This window comes from Nerophis lumbriciformis, linkage group LG01 (assembly GCF_033978685.3).
Source record: "Nerophis lumbriciformis linkage group LG01, RoL_Nlum_v2.1, whole genome shotgun sequence".
In the NCBI taxonomy this organism is placed as follows: domain Eukaryota; kingdom Metazoa; phylum Chordata; class Actinopteri; order Syngnathiformes; family Syngnathidae; genus Nerophis; species Nerophis lumbriciformis.
In genome coordinates, this window is record NC_084548.2 from 38043140 (window position 1) to 38065956 (window position 22817).

The 22817-nt window shown below is 39.8% G+C and overlaps 1 protein-coding gene across 1 annotated transcript in view; it reads right to left on the reverse strand.

Annotated features, from left to right (window-relative positions):
• The window catches only part of emilin3b (elastin microfibril interfacer 3b), a 47552-nt gene extending 35897 nt beyond the window's left edge, over positions 1-11655 (reverse strand). Inside the window, exon 1 of the mRNA XM_061980747.1 lies at positions 11103-11655. Coding sequence (XP_061836731.1) covers positions 11103-11287 — 185 coding nt within the window. The 5' untranslated portion in view covers positions 11288-11655. The remainder of the gene's footprint in view (positions 1-11102) is intronic.
• Positions 11656-22817: the final 11162 nt, after the last annotated feature.

Consider the following 22817-nt stretch of genomic DNA (forward strand, 5'->3'; position numbering starts at 1 on the left):
ATACAGTACACTTCTTGTATTTTCTATCATTGATCGTAAAAACTGGCAGATGATCTTTCACGTCGGTTATAAGTAGACCACTTGTCGTGTTATTATCAAAATCATTGGTAAAAATGTTATCAATAAGCGTGGCACAGTGTCCTGTGATTCTGCTTGAATTTGTGATTTTAGGATATAAACTGATGCTGTACATTGCATCAATGAAATCATCAATGGACTTGTGCTTCTTAGGGTTCAATAAGTCAATATTGAATAAGAACATTATTTTTTTACCAATGTCAATAAAATTTGCCTTGATCCAGTCTTCAAACATGTCAATACTTGACTTAAGATGATCTATATATACAACTGATGAATATGGTTTTGCTTTTTCCTGACATATTTCAGTGGTTATACATTCTAAGATATTATCTATAGCAAATTACATGTTGTTACCACTTTGTAGTTCATGTTCTTCATCACACATACCACTCCTCCTCCCCTGTTTTTGTTGGTTCTGTTGATATAATTTAGCTCATATCCTTCCACATCATCAATTCATGTTTCTGCGACAGTGATCACTTTGAAGTGTTTGTTGAATTGTTCTAAAAAGTGGTTCATGTTGTTGTAATTATGGCAAAGTCCGCCTCACTTTTGCCTCACTTAGGCGGGGTGGGCGTTTCCGCAGGCTGGATAGAAGAACACGAATAATTGAAACATGCATAATTTCAAGTTTGTAAAAAACACTTAAGTGCAAATGGGAAAATAGGTGCCCATATGATTAAATGCCTGTAATTCTTGTAACAACAATGATATCTAGTGTATCTATAATGCCACTCTGGACACATTTGCATGATCAAATTTGATATAAGCCCTAAAAAATTCCTATTTGTACACTCTGCAGCTGTACAGTATAATGCTTAACCACACCGTTGACTTTTTTTTCTATCCTCAGGCATTTGGCAAAGTACATAATCTTCTTAGTGTAAGAACAATTTGGAGCGTTTCTACAACAAATAATTCAAATTGGTCTTGCTTATTAGGCTTAATGCTTTGCGTTTGCTGTGGGAGTGAAACTCAAATTGGTGTAAAGTGCACAGCACTTGCCAATCACACCAAATTTCGAGACAAGGTTAGAACAATGTTGTATGGGTTTAACTTTTTTTTATTTACACGGTAAACGAAAATCTTTAATATAACATAACATGGCATCAGGCATCATCTGCAGGTATTTCAGCAAAGTCAATCAATAAGGTAGTCAAGTAGCTTGACCTAATATTAAAACCTAAAATTAAAACCAGGTTCGATTCAATTTAAAATCAATTTTCAATTCAACCTGATTCTTAACTCACAACAATGTTCACAATATAGTATTTCGTATAAAAACTATAATAAAACCTTTTCAAAGCAGGTTAAAGGTTAAAATATCTTCTCTTTTTAGCACGCCGAAGGTGCACTCTGGCACAGGGTGCTGGTGTTGTCGTGGTGCGTCTGGAATGATTCAGATGCAAAGAAAGCATATTGCAAGATATTAAAAACAAAAAAGCAAACACTGTTAAAAACAGTGCCAGCAGACACCAAAACAAACCAATTGAGTTTGTTTTAATCAACCACTTAAGTTATACAGCAACTATAAAATTATAAAACGATATTGCCAAATTGACTATATGTCTAAAATATTTATTTCTCACAGTCTAAATAATTTGACACCCTCATGGATGGAGGATTATCTCTCCTTCCATCATCTTTGCAGGGCGATCGCCTCCTTTCTCACAGCCATTTTTGTCTAACTGTGCCAGTTTGCATGCACATTCCAGACATGTTAAATATAGACGCAAAACAATGGTCGCATGACAGTTTTAGTCTTGATAAATCACTTTTTCATATATTTGCATCTCTTCCCAGTCTTAAAGGAGTTTTAATAATTGGCATATATTCTGCATTTACATGACGACAGATGTGCTAAACATTTTTCTGTATTTTACCCATTTAAGAGATGCAGTCCTCTGCACATGACCTTAGTAGATCAGCTTTGCGTGCGCTATCAAGTTTGCATGTGTTTCAATACTAGTGTTGGGACTAACGCCGTTAGTTTCGGCGGTAACTAGTAATCTAACGCGATATTTTTTATATTCAGCAACTCAGTTACCGTTACTACATGATGCGTTACTGCGTTATTTTACGCTACTTTTTATGTAGTATCGGCTAGATCTGAGTGTGTTTTATTGCAGCGCTGCAGTGTCGTCCTTCTGAATCTCTTGTGTCACAAGTGGCGTGCTCTGTGCGTGTCTGGGTGTGGGGAGGGGAGGGAGGGGAGGGGAGGGGAAGGGGTGCGCAATACAACGTAAACCGTTGGCCAACCAAAAAGTAACCACAGAACATACGGTATTAGTGTTCTGTGGTTACTTTTTGGTTGGCCAAGCGGACGTGACGACAGGCTGTCCTCACTCAGGTCCGCACGGACCTGGAGGGGGCGTGCCTTAAGTCCGGCTGGAAATCGAGAGAAATTTGGGAGAATGGTTGTCCCGGGGAGAGGCACTGCAATTCGGGAGGGTTGGCAAGTATGAGATATTCTCACTTCTTTTCTTTTGTCGAGCACAAAGAAAATAACATTTTAGTTAAATGTAAGTTGTGTCTTGGATCAAAGATCCCGTCTACTGTCTAAAACAACAATTCAAATCTGCCTGGTTAGGCTTTGTGTATGTCACGTGTGCCTTCCTTAGGTGAAGCCAGCTTTACAGCTATGTTGTTATTATGCTGTTTGTTACTTATGTATGTTATGTTGCAGCTATATAAAATAGTTTTGTCAATTTGTTCTGGCCTTAAATAAATTGCCCTTTGAAACATATCTTTGTCTTTGTGTGTTGTATGTAGACCACATTGCTTAGCAGAGTTCAGTGATGCAAATGCATGTCAAGTTGATCAACACATTGTATTATTCTCCAGTGCAATAACAGTACTGGAATGAAGGCTAAAAGGGCATTAATGGGAGCTTTAAAAAAAAGAAGAAAAAAAAAAAAAGTAACTAAATAGTTACTTTTCACAGTAACGCATTACTTTTTGGTGTAAGTAACCGAGTTAGTAACTGAGTTACTTTTGAAAAAAGTAACTAGTAACTGTAACTAGTTACTGGTTTTCAGTAACTAACCCAACACTGTTCAATACACACAAACCTTTAGTAGATCAGGCCCTTAGTGTTGACTGGTAGAGGAGATGGTGACCTCTTTCATGTCGGTTGCAGGCAAAATATAAACATACTGTGAACAAGTGAGGAGTTTAATTATAACAACTGCAGGGAGGGGAAATATTAGCCTGGCCCCCGATCAAAGTGAACAAAAACTTTCTTGGCCACATTGCTGCAGTGCATGGATCTACACTTTAGCTCCTTGTTTGTTGATGTAAAGATGAGCTGTGAGCCACATATTGATATGTGAAGGAAGCATATGTGAAGGCCTTCATTAATAAGATGGTACGTTTCCCACATTTATAGAAACTATCAGAATGTGGTGATTCAATGTGATCTTGGCAAATAAGCACAACTTATCACCATGAATAAACAGCAAACATAATTCCTTGTGTACTCCCATAGAAATCCAAGACATTTTTTACCCACACAAATGTCAGTGAAAGTAGAAAGTTGGATGAACATGTTGTGTGAGGCTAGTCATAGAGTTTACCAACCAGGCGCTTCCACTCCATGCTGGAGACCGTTTCCTTTCTTGCTCTCCGCCGGACACCCAGCACAAACTTACAACAACAGACCATGACCTTTGACCTTTACCAACTCAATGGCCTTTAACCCCCTGACCTATTTCCCATCTATCATTGAAAAGCCCTTGGATGTATCTCTGACCTAATCAGGGATGGCATGCAGCATTTACTGGGATCCTAATTGATGCACAACATACACACACAACACAACCAGGGAACCATGTTCCACCTGTTGTGTACTTTGGTATGCTAGCGTGTCATAGCTAGCCTCGTGCTTGTGACATACATGTATAATCCTGCGCTAGTCCTTTGTGACATGCAGCTTTGCAGATGTACATTAAATTCACTTTTAAAGGGGAACATTATCACAATTTCAGAAGGGTTGAAACCATTAAAAATCAGCTCCCAGTGGCTTATTTTATTTTTCAACGTGTTTTTCAAAATTTTACCCATCACGCAATATTCTTAAAAAAAGCTTCAAAGTGCCTGATTTTAACCATCGTTATAAACACCCGTCCATTTTCCTGTGACGTCACATAGTGATGCCAACACAAACAAACATGGCGCATAGAACAGCAAGCTATAGCGACATTAGCTCGGATTCAGACTCGGATTTCAGCGGCTTAAGCGATTCAACAGATTACACATGTATTGAAACAGATGGTTTTAGTGTGGAGGCAGGTAGCGAAAACGAAATTGAAGAAGAAACTGAAGCTATTGAGCCATATCGGTTTGAACCGTATGCAAGCGAAACCGACGAAAACGACACGACAGCCAGCGACACGGGAGAAAGCGAGGACGAATTCGGCGATCGCCTTCTAACCAACGATTGGTATGTGTTTGTTTGGCATTAAAGGACACTAACAACTATGAACTAGGTTTACAGCATATGAAATACATTTGGCAACAACATGCACTTTGAGAGTGCAGACAGCCCAATTTTCATCAATTAATATATTCTGTAGACATACCCTCATCCGCTCTCTTTTCCTGAAAGTTGATCTGTCCAGTTTTGGAGTTGATGTCAGCAGGCCAGGGAAGCTAGGGTCGATATTCTTCTCTTGATCATCTTCGGTGACATAAGGGACGGTGTGAGCCAAGACATCCAGGCTGTTTAGCTCGCTCGTCTGCGGGAACAAACTGCTGCCATTTCTTGCCGTGCTACCGAGGTCCTTTGTCCCTGAATTGCTCACACACTCCGGCAGATTCAATGGGGGTCTGGCGGAAGATTTCTTTAACTTTATCGTTGGAAATGCATCTGCTTTGAGTGTCGCAGGATATCCACACATTCTTGCCATCTCTATCGTAGCATAGCTTTTGTTGGTAAAGTGTGCGGAACAAACGTCCAATTTCTTGCCACTTTAGCATCTTTGGGCCACTGGTGCAACTTGAATCCGTCCCTGTTCGTGTTGTTACACCCTCCGACAACACACCGACGAGGCATGATGTCTCCAAGGTACGGAAAACAGTCGAAAAAAACGGAAAATAACAGAGCTGATTTGACTCGGTGTTTGAGAAAATGGCGGATTGCTTCCCGATGTGACGTCACGTTGTGACGTCATCGCTCCGAGAGCAAATATTAGAAAGGCGTTTAATTCGCCAAAATTCACCCATTTAGAGTTCGGAAATCGGTTAAAAAATATATGGTCTTTTTTCTGCAACATCAAGATATATACCGTATTGACACTTACATAGGCCTGGTGATAATGTTCCCCTTTAATGCTGTTTACCAGCAACAAGTCTTTGGAATACATTTTGCAGGGTTTTACATTAAAAGTAATACCAGAATACACATATACAAGCAAAGTATGTATTCACATTTGAGGCATTCCCTTATATACAAATAGATGAGTTATCTAAATGTCTCCACCCAGTGACTCATCAGCTTGACAGCAACAGAGTTCATATATTTTTGGAGTTGCTCTAATGTGTCCTTGGGGTCTAACTATGGCCAAGGTAGGTCAGTAGTTTTTTAATAAAGGCTATAATTAGACGCGTCACCATCACCTACTGACTAATATATAGCAACACAACTATATTTACACACGTGGATAACATTCTTGGTAGCATTTTGACAAATAAAAAAAGCACAATGGTCACTGAATTGAAAATGAAAAACTTAAAATACTAGATTGTTTCAAAATACATATTGAAAGGTAACAAGACAAATCTGGAGCTTTTTTTGCAAGCCAGCTCCATGACTCTATCGACTGCATTGCAGCACTAATACGCAGAGCTTCTATATTTGCTGGATGCCGCAACAAATCTTGTTTCATTTAGTTAAGATCTGCTTGTGTTGGACAGGAAGTCATGCACAAACACAAAATGAATTATCCGGTTTACTTTCGAAATAAAATACTCAGTGTTCTAGGCCGATCGTATTTTTCACTTGGAAACGCCCAAACGGACGGGAATGGACACTAAGTCAACTTGTCAAAGGTTTTCAGATGCAATTTCATCTTGTTGATGATGATGTTACTGTTTTATTCTTGTTTGCTACAAAAAAAAAAAGGTTGTTATCGAGGCAAAACTGTCGTTGTTGTTGTCGTTTAGCACCTGGTATAAATGGCAGGACCGAGTTGATTTGCTTCTGCTCCTCTGGAAGGACAGAATAAACTGTTTGTGTTTCGCCTTATTACGACTTCCCTTACCACGTGGCTGCGCGCGGATTGGCAAGATCTCTGAGAAGTCTGCGCTATTTTGCTGCACGACGGAGCCGCAACAGAACAACGGTGGGGTTTGGCTGTTCTGTGGCGGCCGCGTATGCTTAAAATGATCAAAATTGGGACGGCGTGGCGCAGTGGAAGAGTGGCCGTGCGAAACCCGAGGGTCCCTGGTTCAATCCCCACCTAGTACCAACCTCGTCATGTCCGTTGTGTCCTGAGCAAGACACTTCACCCTTGCTCCTGATGGTTGCTGGTTAGCGCCTTGCATGGCAGCTCCCTCCATCAGTGTGTGAATGTGTGTGTGAATGGGTAAATGTGGAAGTAGTGTCAAAGCGCTTTGAGTACCTTGAAGGTAGAAAAGCGCTATACAAGTACAACCCATTTATCATTTATCATTTAAAATATGTAAATATGAAATTATTACATATATACCTACATTATGTATATAAAACCCTAATGGAGGTGTTTGGATGGTTTTTAAGGGCTTTACAGGCAGAATTGAGCGACTCCTCATATTTATTTAATATTTAGAATGCATTACAAAAAGAAACACACATGTGTTCTTGTCTTACATAAGGACTGTGAATGATAGGCAACGATTTAAAAAAGTGCAGTTCCCTTTTGAGGTACATGTACAAGCTGCATAAATGACCATGAACTTAAAAACATTGTTTTTTTTGATGACCTTCCTGCTTGTTCCTTGATGAGATTGTGATGCGTCCGTGTTTAAGTCTGCCCCCTCCGTGTCGTTACCGTGTTCAAACAAGAGCTGCAAAAACGAATCGATTAAATCGATTAAAATCGATTATAAAAATAGTTGGCGATTAATTTAGTCATCGATTGGTTGGATCTATGCTATGCGCATGCGCATAGGCTACCTTTTTTAATTTATTTTTAATTTATTTATTTTTAATAAACCTTTATTTATAAACTGCAACATTTACAAACAGTATGCTGTTTTTTTTCAATAAAATACTGGAAAGGATAGAAATGTAGTTCGTCTCTTTTATCTGATTATTAATGGATTAATCGAAGTAATAATCGACAGATTAATCGATTATCAAATTAGTTGTTAGTTGCAGCCCTAGTTCAAACCATGTGGATCTGGGAGGAAAATGTGATTGGCAGATTATAGCGGTGTTTAAGGGGAACAGCACTTTTTTGGGAATTCTGCCTATCATTTACAATCCTTATGAAAGACAAGAACACGTATGGTTTTCTTTTTTTTTATGCATTCTAAATATCAACTAAATGCGATCTCAAGTTCGCTTACAATGGAGCTAATGAAAGTTGCTCTATTCTGCCTTTAAAAGCAGTTAAAAAAAAACATCCAAACACCTCCATTGAGGTTTTATACACACACTGTAAGGATATATTTCTTATTTATTTGTTTTAACATGTCCTGTTTAGCCACTCAGGCAAATCATATTGTTGATGTAAATGCTGTACAGATTTACTTTACGAGAGAGAAGTGTGGGATACTTCTTTTGTTGCCTTATTTGTATTTCACTTTATTAAATGGATTTATATTAATGTTTGGCGCAGCCGGACAGGAGCAGAAGGGGATAGAAAGAGGAAAAAAGAAGATAGGAGGGAAATTGCGGGGACAAGAGGGGGATAAGACAGAGAGACAACAACAACAACAGAACAACATCAGCAAATACGATAAGAACAAATATGATGGTAAAAGTGATAGCAGAGAAGCAGTTAATGAAGTAAATATTAATAACACAGAAATGACAATGAACATTATTGCACTACAAATGCAGCAATAAAAATACCAATACATGCTGTAAGTACAGTATATATGTATAATGTAGTAAAATGCACATTTGTAACATTCATTATTTACCTATTTTGCTCATTTTCATCATGCGTGGCTCATTAGTTAAAAAAAATGCAATCACGACAACAACGCTTGGTAACAGAAAACGAAGACGACTATTTATGGACAAATAAGGATTCACAACCTTATCTTTTTTGACCTGAACCTGAGGATGAACGGCTGCTTATAGAAGCCAGCATGAAGAGAGAGTGAAACATTGTGAGGTCGCCTTGACTTGACTGTAAATGTGGAGCTTGAAGCCAAGCTATGCCGACAGAAATGTAGTGCTTACCCTAAATCAGTGCTTCTCAAATATTTTCTGTTATGCTCCAAAAAAATGTTTTGCGCCCCACCCCCACCCACTCTCCACCGTCACTGAAAAAATGATAATTTCTCTATAAAATTGTTATAACTATACCTCTGCATAACACTGTACGTTTATTAACATTAAAGGAAACAACACAAAGGTCTTTCCTCGTCTTCCACCGTGGTGACAGTGAAGCCAAGTGCTACATGCACTTCATCATATTCTTCATCTTATCCGTGTGGCAAAAAAAAGCATGTTCTCTGAGGTCACACGAGCCCCCCTGGCATTGCACCCCCCCCCCCCCAGGAGATCCCGCCCCACTATTTGAGAAGGACTGCCCTAAATAAACCGAAAAAAAAACATCCTTGGCCAGCTTGACCAGACAGACAGGTGTCCATCGAGTAAGTCACTATAATATTGATCATAATACATCATGATCAATATTGATCATGCATAACATCATGCTTGTTAGTACAACCATACACTGTCGAGCTAGCTGTGTACAAACACAACATGAAATGTGGTCTAATACTTTATAGATACTGTAATATGATTGTTGATGTTTTTCAGTCAGTACAGATTGGTGTCCTATCGCAGTGTATTGTGCATTATAAACACAAAAGCCATTCAGCTGTTGACGCAAAAGTTAGCTTACGGCTAATGCCGTAGCATGTCGTCGCATGGCGATGTGTTACTATGCTAGAAAAAGAGTTCCTGAGTGTTTGCTCTTACAATAACAATGTCACTATAGTTGAGTTATTATACAGGTTACGGAACATAATTTAAGTATTGTTGGTGGTTTTTGGACTCATTTTTAAAGTGATTTAGAGGCAGAATGGATTGCTCCCATTAGCTGCATTGCTGGCCACCTAGAACGAGCCGATTATTACAAATTAGAGTTATGATTCTGAGTGATAGGCAAAATTCCAAAAAAAAGTGCAGTTCCCTTTTAACACAGTATTATCACGGAGGCTGCAGTTCTTTACCAGGTGAAAGGCGTTTTAAAGGCCGGCACTAAACAATTGAACATGTCTAATTTATATCTGGTCCACACGGTTTTAGGTGTTCTTTTTGGATAAGTGACAGATGACCAGGGTTTGTGTTCGGTTTTCGGAGCACGCCATTTACGATCATCCAATGTGTAAACACCACTTTAGAGAAGTTAACCTCTAAAGTGTTTATGTGTATCTGGTTTTGATTTAATACTGACATATTGACAGTCTATTTGAAACTATTACAGTTGCATTTTTGTTTCGAGGATTGGATCTGTTGTTTTCAGTATTTTTTTCTATATATATCGCTTCTTTCTCTTTATTTATATACTTACCTCAAAAGGCCTTTTTTCATACATGTCATACTTGCCTGCAGAGAGGCTTTCATGACAGCCTTCAACAAACTCAACAATAACAATAATGATCAATGCAATTTAAGCAAACATAGCTATGGTATCCGACCAATGTCCGTTTCAAAATTAATTCCATAACCAATGTAAAAATGCTGTAACTTTCACTCTTTGGCCAACAGGCGACTTCAATGGTGGCAAAATATTTGATTGAAGTCTGCTGGAAGGAGATATACTTAGAAGGTTTTCTACTCCAGTTGTATTCAATGTTGGTCACAAGTTGTAGTTCATAACTGACTTGTCATTTTGGGATTACCAGTTATTATTTAGTTGGTTTGTTGGATTATTATTTGTTGTTGATTTTTTAACATACGGTAATATGCCCATGCCAGAAAATAAAAATGCAGAATAGACTAAAGAAAGTTGGGACTAAATCAACTGTGCTCTCTGTGGGATGTTGGGGCATCTTATTTTGTAAGAGGTGAGTGGAAATGGCAGACTCGGGCAGTATTTTGTGACAGTTTGAGTGAAGCAGCAGGTAGCAAGGGAGCTGTCCAGAGCCATAACAGCTCCCAGGGGAAGCCAAGCAAAAGAGACAGGAAAGGGGAGGAAAAAAATGAAAGCCCTGCAGGCCAAACATCAGCTATCTCTATCCAGAAATAACATATATCACGGTTCTGTTTCAGATCACAGCTTCATGACTTTCAAAAACGAGGGTTTGTTATTCCTTTCTGCTCATGTGCTGTGACCGCCAACAACACATCAGGCCGGAATGTTACATTTATGACACATCTCTGATCAGAAACAGAACATCCTTTGCCTCATTGTATTGATGCAAGAGAAGTAAGGCAGGTCCAAAGATGTTATTGATTGGCGATCGCCAATCCCCTCTGGCAGTGGGTGCCCAGCTCTTCCGCTAAGTCTTCTAATGGAGCTCCTTTTTTCACTGCACAAACAATCAATACACTTGCCATCACATCATGCGCCAAAAAGAGCAAACCAAGCTTTTCTTTTCAGAGCCCATTATGTCATTCTTCCTCTGTCAAACATCGAACCTCAACTACAGATGGTTTAAGGTATGACCCTCAAAAAAGGGTCAGAAACAAGGGTCAATTACAAAGCTGATGCCCTAACTAAAAGCACGTTTCTGCAAAGAAACAATCAAAGTCACCTGGTGGAGCAACAGTGGGGCGGGGGTCCATTTGGCAATAATAACTCAGGATATGTAGAATAATGGATGAAAATGAAGGACATCCAAAGGAGAGCACTTACTTGTGGCGAGTCATAGGCTTGTTTGGGGCATACTGCGGGTTGATTCCAGCCTTGTACATGTTGTATCTGTGTCCATAGAAAGGGTTGACATGGCCTCCATAGAAAGTTCCTTTGCTTTCCACTGCACACAGCAACACTCCCAAGAAAAATAACGGCGCAAGCGCCCGGTGCAGCTGGGCGGTCATTGTTTTTCTTGCTTTAAAATTAATCCCACAGATGAGGAAAATGATGCTGGCTGAAGAGGAAATGAGGACTGGTGAGTGGAAGCTGTGGGCTCCTCAGGGTGCCGTGCTGAAGTTCTTCACGAGTGCAGTCTCGTCTTCTTCAGAGGGCCCTGATGGAGACATGGAGTCCAAACAGCTGTAGCATCAGCAGCATCTCGCACGGGTCGCCTTCAGCTCGCACACTAACCACACTGTGCACACATACTGTAGGACTTAGGGGAGACTCAGCTCGAGAGGGAGGGGGCAGAAGAACAACACAAAAGGTGTGCTGAAGGAGAGAGATAGTGAGGGTGCCTCCAAAAAATACATCAGTTCCACACACGAGTGGGTGTGTGTGTGTGGGGGACCAGCTGTCTAGGTTCAACCCTCTTCTGCACTGCACTGCATGAATGAGAATGTGTGCCGGTGTGTGTGTGTGTGTATGGGGGTGCAAGCAGTGTCTGAAGGGGGAAGGCAGACAGACTCGATTTACATATCCAACCCCCAAGTCCAGCCTGTAGCAGAAGGGGGACAAATGATGCTGTTTGTCCTGCTCTGTGAGTTTAATTCACACATTATATTTCTTTACCTGCTCTTTGACTTATGCCCATCTACTGCTGTCACTTTTGCCAAGTCCGAGTGTACACCGCCATGTGCAGGGCTGCAGAGGAACACAGTGAAGAACACAATGGACCTCCTGCCTGCCTTAGTTTTGACAATCCAAGTCCCTGCCCCTGTTAAACCCTGCACTTTCATGTCATTCCGGAATTCATGACCTGAAATATTTTGATTATTTAATTTGATAGCTTTCTTTGCCTAAACAAGACAATCTTTGATTAAAAAAACATGTCGAAATTGTATTATTTAACGCCTATTAGCTTTACTATTAGTTGTATGACTTTAGTCTGTACTGAGAATGTCTCGTCCGTTTTTTAGCTCCAAAACTCCTTTTACACGGTTTTTCTATATTAAACCACTATAGTACATACAAATTATTTTAACGCACATTTAAATCACGGCCCATGAAGATGGAGTAGGGGAGTGGTAAAATATTAAATATTCAAATATTGAACAAGCAATGGCTATAGATTGGTTTAAACCTGTTCTAATTATTTGGTAGCTGGTGTAAAATAAGGGTTGTAATTGCTGAGGGTTTGTGGCTTAGAGTTACATTATTTATATATATGTCCCATCATGCCTTGAAGTAAACATTTTCATGTGGTTGACAGTACTAATAGCATCAGTGTATCATTAAAATTGTTTTGAAACTGTTATTTGGTGGGCTTGAATCACAACATATTAACAAACAGGCAACAATATGTTGATCACAGCAAACACACCTTTTTTCAATGTATACCTGCAAAGATTTGGGAAAATAAGGACATTGTGATAAAACCTTTTCACTTCTGATATAGGAGCTTAAGTATTAGCCAATACCAATATTATTCTGATACAAAATCAGCATGAATCATATAATACATGCTTTGATTATTTTGTAGTGTGGAATGTTAGAAAATTCTTGATCAAGTGAAATGACTCAAACAGAGGACAAAGGTTAAGTATTAAAAATAGTAACTTATTCATTTAAAACTGGAATGGACTTAGGTTGAATTGAATTTGAAATGGAGTGCTTATTGTTTTACTTCGACACGTTGAGCCACACTAATTCCTATTGAACTACATAATAAAAAAGGCCGCAGTTTCAAGGGGCCAGACATCGAAATGAGAATGTTTTGTCAGAAAGTGTTATACTCCTTTAAAAATGCTTTTACTTAATCACAAAATAAACATGTCGGCTTTCACACGGCACTGTCAAAAAATTCATCATTCTGCCCTTGCTACTCATTTCCAGCATGTGCGGCTAGTTAAGAGCATGAAGAAACAGACGCTCCAGAAGTTTTGTTGAGGATTGATGTTACTTCTTTTGAATTATTTTCCTTCCTCAGTTTTATTTATTTACACTACTTCCTTTTATTTAGATTTGTAAGCCTGAAAATATAAACATAAAATAAACATTACAAAAGTATAACGTCCATTGTGTATTTTACATAAATAAAATACAAGATTTTGTGTTAATACATTCAGACAATAAACTATATATGTTTACACATATAGAAATCAAATAACATCCACAGCAAACATTGCACACAATGTATGTGACTCATCACAATTAAACCAAAGGTGTTGTGTTATTATCCTCAAGTGGTTAAATTTAGTGCTACATGTATTAAACAAGCTTTGATTGTCAGAGTTACTCTCAGACAAAAAACAACGCAACCACGAATACAAAAGACATCACAAAGTTAGCCATTTCAATACAAAACTTAACTTAACTAACTGAAAGTAAACTAAAGATTTATTTATGTACTTACAAAGATTTGACAAAGTTTTGTGATGTAGCTTACACGTGTCGATTTATACCATTGTTGTTGCTTGTCTAGAACACTGTATCCGTCGCTCATAAGGTACAACAGGAAAGAAATGACTCAAGAACACACACACACACACACACACACACACACACACACACACACACACACACACGCACACACACACGCACACACACACACACACACACACACACACACACACACACACACACACACACACACACACACACACACACACACACACACACACGCACACACACACACAGTCACTAGCCTTGTGGTGCACTCAGTTTGAAATCACAAAACTCCCTGAATGTTTTAAACCACACATGGCTTGTCCATTACTTTCTTTGGATTCATAAGGAGTTAAAAAAATAGATTAAAAAAAAAAAAGTCTAAACAAACACAAAAAAATGAACACAGTAGCTAACAGCAGCACTGATCGGCTGACTAAATGAGAACCGATAATAGTTCAGCCTGCCCATAATGGCTGTACCGCCCGGCACAAATTGGGTGTGCTGCGAAGCACACAATGGGCGGATTAAATGTTCATACACTGAGACAAGGTTCGTAAAACCAAGCACATTTTTATCTGGTCAATGGTTACTAAATCAAAAAGTTCGTACAATGAGGGGTTTGTAAATTAAGGTTCCATACTTATTTGATACTTGTTGAGATTGACTAATTTGTTTTGGACTGCAGTATTGTTCAATTAAGGACATTTATTTTGCAAGTCTAGCTTTATAGTGTGCTAAGCTGTTGTGTAGCTGCGAGCTCCTAGTAACCTTTAGCCTACCATGATTACCTTTTATAAATTACTTCATAAAAATACAAGAAAATATCAAATTGGTGTGCTTATTAGAGAACATTTAGATGTTAACTGGTTGTTGAGCTTTGCACGTGTAAACACGTTGCCGGACAGCTTGTATCGGAGACATTGTCGATTTTAGTTACAAACCCTGTTAAAAAATGTTTTAAAAGACTCTCATACTGTTAAAAAGCAACATATCTTCTTGTGGGGAAGGCAGCTTTCATGCAGACAGAAGTTCTCCTGAAATATTTTTAACTGGAAAATGAAGGATGAGTTACAATGAAGTAAGGTCTTTACCAGCCGCAGTTGTGATGTTTCAATTCAAATGCAGTATTTCTGCATGTGTCCCTCGTTAATTGTGACCATAAGTGTGTCTTCCTCACATTTCATTGGCCCGTACAGAAGCTCTATCCTACGGCTGAGTTCCTCAATCACTACTGAGAAGACTCTGGTTCCAATTGACGTCACTGCCTCATTATGGCCCAAGCCTTTTGCCAGGATATCTGGCGTCATTTGTGCACAGTGGCAAAAGAGGCTGTCCACGTTCTAAAACGTGTTTAAGGATAGACCATTGTAAAAATGGTATACTGTTATGCAGAAGAAAAGGAAGACAGTAAGACAGTCAAGAGCTTTGCTTGAAGTAAACAAACAAACAAAAAAACTCTGAAAGAGTGACAAGCTTGTGTCTGAAATGGCTTATTTGTTTGAACAGTTGGTTTGCTGGGTCTTTCCCACCTGTGTGTGGACTGCACTCAGTGTAACCTGCTCTATTTACCCTCCATTTACTGGTCAGTGGGAAAGAAAAACACAGCATCAAAAGGACATAAGTGGGGAAGCTTTCAAAAGCAGCCTTGCTACGGAAAATCCCAAATACACTTGAAAACTTTACAATATCCTCTTTTGTGAAGTAATCTAAGAAAATATATCATGTCAAGCAATTAAAAAAAAAATCTGATTAGGGTTGCCAATCATCCTTTGAAAAACGCAATTAATCAATAACATTAAATTGACCAGGTAAAAACTCATTGAGATTAAATCGTTTCCAAGAGTGACCTGGCCAAGAGGGCAGCAAGACAAAGTTACAGAAACACATATAAGAGCAACAAAAACAGCAGCACTCACACACCACAATTAAAAAATTAATGACTTACATATATTAACATAAAAACATGTGCTAAGTCAAAACAATGTTTCAGTAAAACAACTTAAAGACAAGTACAATGCCCAATTGAAACAGTTCCTCGGTCCTTTAAAATGGCCTGAAATTCCTCCAAAGTGATCAGCTCAGGTAACATCAGATCATTTTGTAAGTTATTTCATGACCACGGAGCAACATACCTGAAAGCTTACATACAAAGTTTGTCCTGCGACCTTAAGCTGTAGCGACTGGAGTCTCTACACATAAAAGAACACAAATAATGGGAAACCAGACCAAGAAGTGATTTATATATAAAACACAACCAACGAGACAATCTGCGTACTCATTAAGATCAACAGTTTGCCTGAATCATCTCATATTTACGTTTATCAAACATATATTACAGTAACGTTGTTCTACACCTCTGGGGGGAAGTGGGTAGAAACACGGCACACGGCTAAAGCTTAACTAATTTTATTTTAACAATCTATAAAGTCAATAATATAAAGTGCTACTCTCTCTCGTTGAATGTTCTCGTTATCTACTTTCCCTTCAAGCAATAATTACATTTAGGTATTGTTGCATTTGAAGAGATTGTATTGTTGATAATAGAGGTGATTATTATCAATATTCATTATTATTGGTTTTATTTATATTTATATTTTTGTTGCTCTATTCAGAGTGCCATAATGTTCATTATTATTTCTGTGTTATTACTATCTACTTCATTAACTGGTTCTTTGTTATAATTTTTGGAATCATATTTTTACATATTGTATTTGCTGATGTTGTTCTGCTGTTGTTGTTTCTTTTATTGTTGTCTCTCTCTGTCTTGTCCACCTTGTGTCCACAATTTCCCCCTCTGACTTCTTTTTTAATCTTCTTTATATCTCCTCCTACTCCGGTCCGGCTGAGCCAAACATTAAATATATCCATTTCATAAAGTCAAATACAACACAAGAGACGTATCCCACAATTCTCTTTTGTAATGCAATTATGTACAGCAGATATGGGCATCTACATCAAAAATATGATGTTCCTGTTCAAAAATTAAAAAAAGGAGAAAAAAAAGACCTAAACCTGCATATCTAATTAAATTCTGGTTGAAGTCAAAGAGTACAAACACATGTTTGTGTATGGATTATCAATCATCTGGTCATTTACTAGTAATCCAAAAAAGTTCAATTGATCCAAATGTAATCATCTAAATTGTAGTCCAGCTGCCTCCATTCAGGTTTTGTGGATAATATGAACTCCTTTCACACAAATAAAAAAGGCAAACAATCAGGTTGACCAGCCCTATAAGGTGGCCCTTTTTTTCAGGGAGTTAGCAACCCTACATCCGTTTCATCTAAATCCATGTATGTCAAACATTATTGGATTATGTTTAATCTGATGCCATTCATTTCTTCATATTTCCCCCGCATTAATTCAAGTTAGCATGCCTGGAGTTCAGCCGATATGGTTATCTATGTCTTGAATGCATCTTGAAGTTGCAGACCACAAGCTTACAGAGCACTATGCACTATTTCTAAAGTTTTGTCTATTGTGGAAAGCAGATGTGTTTCAGCATTTTATTATGGAAATGAGTGGCATGTAACTTTGAAATTTACAGTATGTATTTCACAGTCTGCTGTCCAGATGCTGTCCAGATGGGAAGCAACAGTATAGCCATATTGATTCTATCAGTGAACAAGCAATTGAACAGGGTTGTATTTTGAATGGTTTATTAAAGACCTACAATCTAATCTTTCTGCCAATACGAGCATGTTATAGAAAACTACCTTCATCACTTCCTCTTGACGAATTCCTTACATGTGGAGCATGTGGTTAGCAGTCTACCTCACAGCCAGGTGCACCTGGGTTTAATTCAAAGCTTGGTCTTTGAAAATGTTTGTTTGTATGTCGAAAGTGACTTTTATGTAGACCCTAAAATGTTGCCATCATCTGAAATGAATCAATGAAAGAAGCCAAAGTTGTCCCTTTTTTTCTTACAACCTAGTGTGTGAAGAGTACATGAATTATTGACCTAACCCCTCCATGACCCTTCATTGTGTTCGGAGTCATCTGTGGGATTTTTACACATCACACTACTGTTGGAATTTAGGTGCAGGACAACACATGTATCTGAGATTGTGTGACACATGTTGACCTTACAGTGGAAGGTGGGTTTATTAGGTAATACACAGCTCTAGACAAAGTTTTTTAGTCTCTTCCAAGTAACCACCTGGTGTGTAAATATCAAGGTCATGTGACTATTGATGGGTACCAAAACTCGGTGTCTTAATGGCACCGGCTTCGAAGCGATTCTGGACCACCAGCCGCCGTCTTAGGAGGGGGAAGCAGTTCACTGTCAACACCGTGTATGGTGGGGATGGTGTGCTGCTGACCTCACCTCAGGATGTTGTCGATCGGTGTAGGGAATACTTCAATGACCTCTTCAATCCCACCTACACGTCTTCTTATGAGGAAGTAGTGCCTGGGAAATCTGTGGTGGGCTCTCTTATTTCTGGGGCTGAGGTTGCCGAGGTAGTTAAAAAGCTCCTCGGTGTTAAGGCCTCGAGGGTTTGATGAGATCCGCCTGGAGTTCCTTAAGGCTCTGGATGCTGTGGGGCTGTCTTGGTTGACATGACTCTGCAGCATTGCGTGGACAACAGGGGCGCTGCCTCTGGATTGTAAGACCGGGGTGGTGGTTCCTCTCTTTAAGAAGGGGAACCAGAGGTTTTGTTCCAACTGTCATGGGATCACACTTCTCAGCCTTCTGGGTAAGATCTATTCAGGTGTACTGAAGAGGAGGCTATGCCGGATAGTTGAACCTTGTATTCAAGAGGAGCAGTGATGTTTATTGTCCTGGTCGTGGAACTGCGGACCAGCTCAGTACTCTCGATACGGTCCTTGAGGGTGCATGGGAGTTTGCCCAACCAGTCTACATGGACTTTGTGGACTTGGAGGAGGCATTCAACCGTGTCGCTCGGTAAGTCCTGTGGAGAGTGCTCAGAGAGTATAGGGTATCGGAGCGTCTGATTGTGGCGATCCGCTCCCTGTATGATCAGTGACAGAGCTTTGTCCACATTGCTAACAGTAAGACCTGTTTTCAGTGATGGTCGGACTCCACCAGGGCTTCCATTTGTCACCGATTCTGTTCATATCTTTTATGGACAGAATTTCTTGGCACAGTCATGGCGTTGAGAGGATCCAGTTTGGTGGCTGCAGGATTAGGTCTCATCTTTTTGCAGATGATTTGGTCCTGATAGCTTTATCTGGCTGGGATCTTAAGCTCTCACTGGATCGGTTCGCAGTCGAGTGTGAAACGACTGGGATGAGAATCAACACCTTCAAGTCCGAGTCAATGGTTCTCACCCGGAAAAGGGTGGAGTGCCATCTACAGGTTGGGTAGGAGATCTTTCTCCAAGTGGAGGAGTCTTGTTCACGAGTGAGGGAAGAGTGGCAGATCGGTGTAGCGTCTGAAGTAATGTGGACACTGTATCGATCTGTTGTGTTACAAAAGAGCTGAGCCGGAAGGCAAAGCTCTCAATTTACCGGTTGATCTACGTTCCCATCCTCACCTATCGTCATGAGCTTTGGGTTATGACCGAAAGGACAAGATCACGGGTACAAGCGGCTAAAATGAGTTTCTTGACTGAAAAAAATAGCAATTATGTTGTACCAGAAGTTATGTATTTAAACAGTACAACAAATATACATTATGATACTTTTGGGAATTGTTTTATTTGCAATCTCGGAACACCTTCACAAACGAACATTTTGCAGACTGAGAAAAGGGGCATTGATATGACTGTGGAGCAAAATGTAAACCAAAACATATCCAATACACACATAGACCACAAGGAAGTGTTTTGAGTATAGATTAAAATCATCATAGGTCCCCTTTAAAGATGGGCAGTGCTAACTTTCAAAGTGGGAGAGGATTTGTATTGGCATATAAAAAAATATCCCATGAAAGAAAAATAGAGCACCTTTTTCAGATTGAGAAGCTTGACAGACTGAAATAAGAGAAAAAGACAGGATTTTCACAGAGGTCAAATGTGCCGTTCTGTCATGGAAACTGCTTCTCTTTTCCACAATGGGACCAGGAGGATATGAACTCATAAAGATGTAGGTGTGGGAATGGAATAGCATTTGAGTGCACACACACACCCACGCACGCACGCACACACACACACACACACACAACACACTCACACACGGCCACTTCACATCTGTATTTGTTCACACAAGACCTCCATGTTGTTGTCAGGTACATGCCAGTGTTTATTGTGTCTGCTGCCCTTCAAAAACAAGCGTACGCAGGTGACAGGACAACAAAGCCCAAAAGACGTTTCGCTCAGTGCTTCGCAACATCTTGGCTTCCAGAACAACTGCTGCGAGAGATGGAAACAATCTATCAACTTTCTTGACATTCAGAAATACAAAAGAAGAATGCTTGTCATTACTCTCCAAGGACAAAAATAAATGGTTTTAATTTATTAGCTAACTTGAGGGGACTTGATTTTTTTTCATGATCAAGCAATCCTTGATTCCTGAGCGCGGCCACCGCTGCTGCTCACTGCTCCCCTCACCTCCCAGGGGTGGAACAAGGGGGTGGGTAAAATGCAAAGGTTAATTTCACCACACCTAGTGTGTGTGTGACTTTCAGTGGTACTTTAACTTTAACTTTACTGATATCTTCTTAGCACACCCAATACACAAAACAGGCACAATAGAAAAAAATACACTGTAAAAATGTACCAGGATTTCACAGCATTTAAATGCTATTTCACAGTAAAATACGGTAATCAAAGTCCTGTGTAATATTACAACAAATTACTGTAAATTCAAACTGATTTGTCTCTTAAGGGGTTCTGTAAACTATGTTGTACACTCTTGTACATAAGTAAAAACGGGAGTAATTAACACTAATATTACAACTGTGGCATTACAGTATTTAGTTGTAACTTTGTTGTAAAATTTCAGCTTTAGAGATATTTCCCTGTATATAACTGTTAATGTTACCCTGACAGTAATGCCATTATTAGTCTGTGATTTGATGTGAATTTACTATGAACATTTTTACAGTGTAAAAATACAAGGGCAGGGTGATACAGCATAATAGATGGACAGATGACTTGCTACAAACGCACACGCACGCACACACACACACACACACACACACACACACACACACACACACACACACACACACACACACACACACACACACACAGACACACACACACACACACACACACACGCACACACACACACACACACACACACACACACACACACACACACACACACACACACACACACACACGCACACAGTGTCCTCTGCACAAGGCACATGGTGAGGTTGATTAAATTTGCAAAAGTAGAGGTCCAGCCAAATATAGGGACAGGCTGTCTTGTTATTAAATTACTTATACATTTTTTTTAGACTCGTTATAACAGTATGACTTTGGTTTTGAATTGACCTCATCATCATTCCTGCAGCTTAATCTCTGTATCTATGGAAATTCAATACATACATTCAGAGTCACCATGTATTAGGAGAGTTGACCTAACTACATAACAACATAACAGCGCTATTCTCCAACCTTGGAACATTCCAACAGCAGTGTCTTTGTGGCCTGTATGATTTATGGGTCATAAGAAGCATGAGCTTACTCCAACGTATGCACGCTCTGCCAAGTGGGGTTGCTGTGACATACATTTACATTGGAGCCGTAATCAAGGGTAGTTCTCAGCATGCGTGCACAGGCATCCTTCTCCCTCAAGTGGGTACTGCATCCACTCCACATCTGGTTTACATCTCAGCAGCAGCACCCCAAGTAGATCTGTCACGATACACACACTTTTACTCTTTTTTGATACCTCATCATGTATCGCTCTTGCGGAGTGAAACACAGAAGCCCTGTGTTGTACTTTGAGCGGCAGCAGTTTGACTTCTCAGTTATCTTAACCTGGTGTTTGGATTTAAAGGCCTATTGAAGTGTGGTCAAGTTCCTCTGCATAGGGAGATTGCATGAAAACACTTAGTTTAATTGCTTGTTTAATTTTTTATTGCAATGCTGGAAATCTGCTGCAGCCAGCGGCCTGTAGAAAATATGAGGTGTGCTGAGATGAACACACGCTCACAATGAGGCCTTGTTTCGTCTGCAATGTGTTTTCAGTTGCAAAGCAATTAAAGGCAAGTTTACTGGCCAGCAGCTCTCTGCCAGTGACGCAACACTGCAGGTTTGCGCATCGCTGCGATGGGCAGCCTTACAACACCACCAAGCAGAAACACAGGCGTGCAATCGCCGAGAGAGGAAAACAGACGCACTTTTTTTGTCAACTTGTGTGGAGACGTGTGCAGACAGACCTATTTTATTTAAAATGAGCACAAACAAGTATTCTGCTATCATTACACAATAATAGTATACATTTTGAATGCTATATGACACAAGATGAGATTGTTCTGCTCAAATCTCACCAGTGAGTTTTTGAGTGGACTTACTGGCGAAGGTGAATCAACTTAAATGTTAATATTTGGCCATTGAATTGTGCTACGGTGGAACAGGGGTTAGTGCATGTGCCTCACAATACGAAGGTCCTGGGTTCGATCCAGGGCTCGGTATCTTTCTGTGTGGAGTTTGCATGTTCTCCCCGTGACTGCGTGGGTTCCCTCCGGGTACTCCGGCTTCCTCCCACTGCCAAAGACATGCACCTGGTTATAGGTTGATTGGCAACACTAAATTGGCCCTAGTGTGTGAATGTGAGTGTGAATGTTGTCTGTCTATCTGTGTTGGCCCTGGCGACTTGTCCAGGGTGTACCCCGCCTAACACCCGAATGCAGCTGTTAGACGCGTTAGACTACTAGTTACCGCTGAAAATAACGGCGTTACTTTCTGTATGGAGTTTGCATGTTTTCCCAGTGACTGCGTGGGTTCCCTCTGGGTACTCCGGCTTCCTCCCACCTCCAAAGACATGCACCTGGGGATAGGTTGATTGGCAACACTAAATTGGCCCCAGTGTGTGAATGTGAGTGGTCCCAACACTGGTTATTGATTTACATAGGGATTGTGAATAATAAACAGCACATCTCTTTCCAATGTTTGCGTATTTACAGTATGACTGATCTGCTGACATAGGCAGAGTGCAAACCAGTTCCTATCGTGACGTCATCCAACC